The following is a 7305-nucleotide window of genomic DNA, read 5'->3' on the forward strand; positions in this document are numbered from 1 at the left end:
CTGGGGCGATGCTACTGACATGCCCGCTGAGCATCTTACAACGAACAGGACAGCGTGCCCACGCCCACACACAAGTCCAAAGGCTATGGTGGAGAACCCCTATCTATGCTAAGGGAAGTAGTTCGTTCCGCAGCGCTGCAAACCAAGGGTCAAGGTGGGACGAGGCCCGAGGTGAAGCTCAAGAGGCTGGTCATAAGGCCTTTGGATCCAAGGTCAGGCAGTTGAGCCTTTTGTGGAGCCCTGGTGGCCCAGTGGGGCAGTGTGTTAGGCTACGACCCGTGAGGTCCGTACTGTGGACCCACCAGCGGCTCCATAGGAGAAAGATGAGGCTCTCTGCTCCCCTAAAGATTTACAGCCTCGGAGACCCACCTAGGCAGTTCAGCTCCGTCCTATGGGGTCACCCTGCGTTGGAATCAACTCTAGGGCGGTGAGCTTGGTTTGAGTTTCGTTTGGACTCAAAGGTTTGTTTCTAACCAGGGTCGTGACATTCTCCTCGGGGGCTCACACAGTTGTGTGCTCAGCTACTGACCCCGGAGCAGGCGCCTAGGGGTCGGGTTGAGTTTGTCGTTCATCAGTCTGTGTTTCAGATGGGTGGCTGCCGCAGAGAGTGGATCTTGGTGGAACAAAGTCACAGAGGCCAGGTAGGAAGCTGCCCCAGGAGGTCAGGGAACCGTGAGATGGGCCGGTGGGAAGAAGACAGGAGCTGACCCAAAGAAGGTGGGAGGAGGAGGTGGACTTGCACAGACTGGATGCCTTGTAGGCTGTGGTCAGTGCAGGGAGAGGCAGCTGAATAGCCTCGGAGTTTCCAGCAGGGTGACTGAGAGGACCAGGTGTGGAGGGCATGAGTTCAGGTGCTGTATTTCAAAGTACCTGCGGGCCAGGCAGGTGAAGATGCCCAGGTGGCAGTTGCCCTAGGCGTGTGGCCACACAGCAGTCCGATAGCCAGCTCAGTCCAGCAAAGAGGCAGCACCCAGCCATCTGCAGCCAGGCCACCCTGGGGTGACGGTGTGTGCCGGGGAAGGTGAAGCCCTCCTTGTTCGCCTTGTTATCCATGGTAATTAAGGAGCCCAGAGAGGGAATTAGGAAAGCTGGCAGTTTAATTAAAGCTGAGTGGCAGGTAGAGGGGATTCTGCTGGCCACCCCTGCCGCTCATGCAGGGTATCAAAGGAGGAGATGTCATGCTAACCAAACACCTGATGAGAAGCATTACATCACAGCCTCTCTGCCAGTGTGCCCGCGACAGCTTCTCAAAACCACAGCCATCTCCCCTGGCTGAGCCTGCCTGTGGACAAGCAGCTGGGACGCTGGGAGCCAGGGCCAGCTGGGAGAAAAGGGGGGTTCTCTCTCCTCCCAGGGTTCTGAGCCTGCAACCACCTTCCACCGGGATGGCTCCCTGGGAGCCAGGGAGCAGGGGACTGGTTTTCCTGGGCCTGCTGCGGAAGAGCTGAATGTCAGGCAAGGGGGGGAGGCCCCCCAGAGACCAGAGCCGAGGGTGATTATCACTTCTGCTGCGTGACTAGATTGCACAAGTCAGCCAGCAATTGATTTCTTTCTTTTGACTACAGATATTTCAGTGTTTCATGGGTAGTGACACAGATGGGTGGCTCTCAGCAGGGTGCCAAAGACCAAGCTCCTGAGCTGCCTTCTTCCTCTCTGGTCTGCCCCCCACCCCCACCTCAAATTCTTAGCGGGTCGGGGAGTGGTGGGGGGAGCAGGGCAGGGGAGGCCAGGCTAGAAAACAAGTCAAAAGCCTCAACACAGTCACACAATGGTCACCGGGTCACCAGCTTCCAATGTGAGCCACTCGGATGCAGCTGGCTGCCGTGGGAGTTCTTCCAGTGGCGTGAGGAGACTGTGGACTCTGGCCCCGGCAGCACCCCAGAGATAAGACGGCAAGGACACCTCAAGACGGCAGTACAGTCTCAGAGCGAAGGAGGCCTGGCTCTGCTGTGACCACTGCCCTCAATCCACCTTCACACATACACACACACACACACACACACCACACCACCCCTACCTCCACTGAGCCCCGCCCCATCCTCACCCTGAATTCTCAGCTACCCTGGACAACTTGAAGGTCGAGGGGGGTCGGTGGGGGCACCTCAGGTGCAAAAAACCAATTGTATGCCTCAGTTCTTGGTACCCTGCCATCATTCACCTATGGATGCCCCACCTGGGGGACTCGACGTCCCACCTCCTTCCCTTCCCACAGGCAGCCACCTTCTCTAGTTTTGCCCTGTGTTTTTATGTCCTTTCATAGTGTTTTCAGAGGAACCCCGGTGGCATGGTGGTTACATGTTGGGCTGCTAACTGCAAGGTCAGCAGTTCGAAACCACCAGCTACTCTGTGGGACTTTCTACTCTCATAAAGAGCTGCCGTCTCAGAAGCACCGGGCAGTTCTACCCTGGCCCCTGGGGTTGCTAGGAGTCAGCATCAACTTGCTAGCAGTGAGTTTCACTGGTTGGGTTCGTTTCCATAGTGTTTTCAGGAGCCCAGGTGGTGCCGAGGGTTAGGTGTTGGGCTGTTAACCACAAGGTCAGTAGTTCAAACCCACCAACTGCTTTTGGGGAGACAGATGAGGCTATAAATCTTGGAAACCCCTAAGAAACAGTTCTCGGGCCTGCAGAGTCCCTGGGAGTTGGGATTGGCTCGATGGCGACAGTGTTCTCAACGCTTGTCCATGACGGTGTCCATTCTTACAAACTCACTGCTAGGGAGCCGCTTCCGCATCATAGTGACCCCACAGAGTAGAGCTGACTCGTAGGGGTTCTTGGGTTGTCTGCCTTGGCACAGGAAGACCACCGCGTCTTCCCTCTGCTGAGTGATTGGTGGGCTTGAACTTCTGACCGTTGGGTTGGCCGCCCGAGCGACGTAATCATTGAGTCCTGAGGACTCTCTTTGTACGGATGGTTTGTGCTTAAATTGCCTTGGAGAATGAGTCCTACTTCTATGATTATTTGGACTTGAGTATTGCCGGAGTAGGTGTCACTGAATTACAGGCGTTTTTCTTGTATCTTGTCATTTTGTCTAATTCTTTTGCTTTTGTCATTTTTCTCTTGATTTTACTGGTTTGTACAAAAATGATCAAATCATTTCTAAATACTGGTAGTTTTGTCTCCTCCACTTAGTGTATCTTATTTTTCTTGTCTTACTACAATGGTCAGGCTCTCCACCACTGTGTTTGTGTCGCTAGTGGGTATCCTCTGCTTGCTCCAGATTTAAGATAATCCTAACAAAGCACCTGAAATCTGTGTGTCTGCCTGACTCTGTCTCACTGTTAAACATGCTATTTCCTGTGGGTTTGGGTAGATAGCCTTTATCAAGTTAAGGAAGGTGCCTGTCATGATTACTCTTAGGAAAATTTCTTTATAACTTTCTTAAAATTTCTTATAGCTTTATCAAAAAATTTTTTGAAGAACAAAATTAAGATAACTAAGTGATTTCCCTTTCCATGATCCCATTAATGTTTCCTAATGCAGAATCATTCTTTCATCCTTAAGCTACACCTTACTGATTATAGCATAGTCTAATTCACTTCATAAGCATATAACCCGTGTCATTGCATTTTCAAATCCACTCATGGCCCTCATAGTCTTTTCTACCATTGTCACTGCTCCTCTACTCCGTTACACCTGTAGTTATTTCTCCTTTTTCATTTGGTGTTTTATTTGCCTCCCTTCCCCTTTTGGCCATGTCGCCAGGAGCTTGTCTATCCTGTCTAGTCTTCTCAAAGAACCAATAGAGGATTCTAGAGAAACGTCCAATGGCCCTATCTCCATGTGAGGCAGGACAACACCGTGAAATGGAGTCAGAAGGACCTGAGTTCAAATCCCTGCCCTGCCACACGCTAGCAGTGGAGCCTTAGACACATCACATCACCCCTCGGGCGCTTACTTCCTGATCTGGAAAATGGGAATCACAATCCTGCCGTGTGAAATAGTTGTGAGGGTCAAGGCAGGAAGGCTGCATAAAGCACTGGGCCAGCCTGCAGCGGCAAGTGTAGAGTGCATGTCGGGTCCTGTCCTCCGTGCCTTTGTGCTGTTCCTTGTGCCTGAAATGCTCCACCCACCCCCATCCCCCGGGCCCTGTTAGGCCACATGCCCCTGTGTGCATCCGAGCCCTGGGGTGGTGCAAACCACTAATGTGTGCGGCTGCTAGCGGCAGAGGTGGTTCGAGCCCACCCGGGGCACTTCAGAAGAAAGACCTGGCGATCTGCCAACAAATCAGCCAGGAGAAACCCTGTGGGGTCAGAGTCGGTGTGACAGCAACTGTACTGGTTTGCCTTGAGCAGGCAAAGACTATGGGGGGCGCTGGGGGGGGGGGGTTCTGCTGCATCTCCTCCTCAGGGTCCAGCTTCCTCAGCACTGACCTAGGCCATCACAGCAGCCTGATCCTATGGGATTGTCCCCGGGACACCTTAAAATAAGCCACGAAATTGTCCAGTGCAGTGCTGGGCACAGGCTAAGACCAGTAAGTGACCTCCTCTGAGCATTCTCCCCCCAGCACTCTGTGTGGCCACAGCCTGCACACTCTGCCTGGTAGACCAGCCCCCAGCCCTGCACTCCTGGACGGGGCCTTCCTCCCCGCTCGTTCTCATGAGGCCAAAGGCTGCCCACACCTGAGATTTCAGCTTCCTTGGGACATTGTTTATATTCGCCACAGGCTGGAAGTAATTGCTCGTGTTCTCTCTCTCTCTCTCTCTCTCTCTCTCTCTCTCTCTCCCCCTTCTCTCTCTCCTTTGAACCCACAGCACGTCACTCATGCATCTGTGAAGGCCTTGATCTGCTTCTCCCTCATGTTGTTACTACTCTGTGCAAACGTTGGATCACTCCAACTGGATTAACCTGTTGAAGTGGGATTGTTGCCTTTAGCTGCCCTTAGATCCTTGTTCGGCCCATGGGGTTCAGATGTTACTTGTGTGCAATTGAGTCTGACACGGAGAGGCTAGGAGGAGCCTTGGGTGGTGGGGTCAGGGTGCCCTGAGAACTAGAAGCCTGAACGTGCTGGAGAGGGTGACGATAATGGTGATGGTGACAGGTGACCACGATGACGATGGAGGGGGGTACATACGGAGCTTAGCCTGTGCCTGGCACGGTGCTAGCACTTCCATGGTTTATTTCACCGTGTCCTTGCAACATTCCTACAGGGTGGGTGCTGCTGTGATGGCCTGGGTCACTGCTGAAGAAGCTGCGCACTGACTGGTCAGTGGTGGAGGTGGCACAGCCGGCCTGACTGGCCTCCCTTCACAGTCCTACCACCCCAGCTCTGCTGGCCAGCACACTGCCCCAGTTGCCATGCCTGGAGGGCCCACTGTGCGCGAGCACACAAAGACACTCATACACACACACATGCTCTTGCATGTGGTGTTCACAAGCATAGTCTCTCGTCCTCACAGCACATGCGTCAAGTACAGGGTCTCCCCGCTTTGCGGACGAGAAGACAGAGGGCCATAGAGCCACCTGCCTAAGGTTACTACCGCAGGGCATCAAACCAGTTCAACGCAGTCCAAGCCCTGGCCGGCGGATGGATACCAGGGCGGCGTATACACTGTGCCGCAGCCAAATCTGTTGCCGGGCGGATTTAGACCCCCTTCCGAGACACGCGGCAGGGCCCTCACTCACCCAAAGCGGTGGCCAGCCGCCTGCTTCCCACGCAGGAGATCAGGTGGCTGCGCAGCGCTGACCTGCCTCCTTGCCACCGGCCACGGCTGAAATGGTTGGAAGCCCTGGGCTACCTACACTGAACAGTAGGGCTACGTTGAAAGCAGCTCTCTCTCTCTGCCCCCCCCGGAGCCCACACCTTCCCCTCTGCATCATGGCACAGTGCCTGGGCCCCCAAGAAGGCCCGGGTGACAAGTGGGGGACGCTTGTGAAGGAAAATGGAGGGAGCCGAGGGCAGGAAGGAGTCCACAGGTAGTAACAGCAGCACGCTCAGTCACCGGCTCGGAGGTGGGAGGTTCCGTTCCACACAAAGGTATCTTGGAAGAACAGCCTGGCCCCCCTTTGAAAGCAGCAGCCCTTTAAAGCCCGGTGTCTCACTGTTCTCTGAGGCCGCTGGAAGGGTGGGATGGCAGGCCTGCCCCCAGGTGGCAGAGGGCCTGGCCTTCCAGGTGGGCAATTGCCTCTGATTGGAGGATGGGATAGGATCGGAGTGGTTGGGGAATTGAGCTGCCCGGCTGGCCCTTGGGGAAGCCCAGGGCTTTTGCACAGTGCAGGGAGATCAGTGCCCAGCCCAGGCCTGCCAAGAATGTGGCGCACGTTCCCATCAGACCGATGACTTGTGTAAACCCTAGGAGGGCCAGTCCTTCCCCTGTGCCTTCACATAGCACCCCCTGCCCCTGCCCCTGCTGGATGCTCCAGGGCGTCAGAGCCAACTTTCCTCGGCCTCCTAAGGCCTCTGACCTGCTTCTGCAGAGCAGCTGGAAAATTCCTAGGGCAAGGGGGGGAGCGGGTTCAGGCAACACCCAGCCTACATCCGGTCAGACTGGCTCCTGGATGGTGCCTGGGGTGGCAGGTTGGCTCCTGGGCTCCAGTTATTGCAGGCTGAGCTGGTCCTCTGGGGCTGGGGGCAGGAGGCAGGGGCTGTCTGTGGGCCTGTGTCACAGTATGTCTCTCCGGTGCCTGGTCCAGGTCATTGCTGTAGTCATGGACCTCTTCACCGACCGCGAAATCTTCCAAGACATCGTCGACGCCGCCTACAAGCGCCGTGTCCCAGTGTACATCATCCTGGATGAGGCTGGCGTGAAGTTTTTCCTGGAGATGTGTCAGGGCCTGGAGCTCACTGACTTCCGGATCCGGGTGTGTCACACACACACACACACACACACACACACACACATACCCCAAAGATACTCCTCTGGCTCCGCTGTCTGCCTCGTCCCCAGTTCAGGGGCTCAGGGGCACTTCAGGGTCACGGCCCCTTTCCTTCTCTGTAAAGCTGTGCCACACAGATGGGTGGCCGCTAAGTCACATGCCCAGCTTCGGTTTTTGTTTCTGCAGAGGGGACTGTTTCACTGACGGGGACAGCACTGGCCCAGACCGAGAGTGCTGGTGACCTCAGTCCACTGGGGTTGTCTCCTGGAGGCCCTTGGGGGCAGGCAGGGTGCCCCGGGCATGCCCGTGCCCAAACTGAGTGGTTGACTCCTTCCCACTCTCCAAACGGGGTTCCCATCAAGCCTTGGGAAGCACAGAGCCAGTGAGGGGGCAGGATGCTGCAGGGAGCATCCGGGGCCCAGTGAGGACCTGGTTCAAACTCGGTGGCTCTGTCCTTCTCCATAGAACATCCGGGTACGCTCTGTGGCGGGCG

General features: G+C 55.6%; 1 protein-coding gene across 1 annotated transcript in view; it reads left to right on the top strand.

The window, feature by feature from the left end:
• The window catches only part of FAM83F (family with sequence similarity 83 member F), a 49473-nt gene that overhangs the window by 31213 nt on the left and 10955 nt on the right, over positions 1–7305 (top strand). Inside the window, 1 exon segment of the mRNA XM_045290979.1 lies at positions 6630–6797. Within this exon segment, the coding sequence (XP_045146914.1) occupies positions 6630–6797 (168 nt within the window).

Source organism: Echinops telfairi, unplaced genomic scaffold (assembly GCF_000313985.2).
Source record: "Echinops telfairi isolate 266 unplaced genomic scaffold, ASM31398v2 ScPeMD7_2;HRSCAF=8, whole genome shotgun sequence".
Lineage (NCBI taxonomy): Eukaryota > Metazoa > Chordata > Mammalia > Afrosoricida > Tenrecidae > Echinops > Echinops telfairi.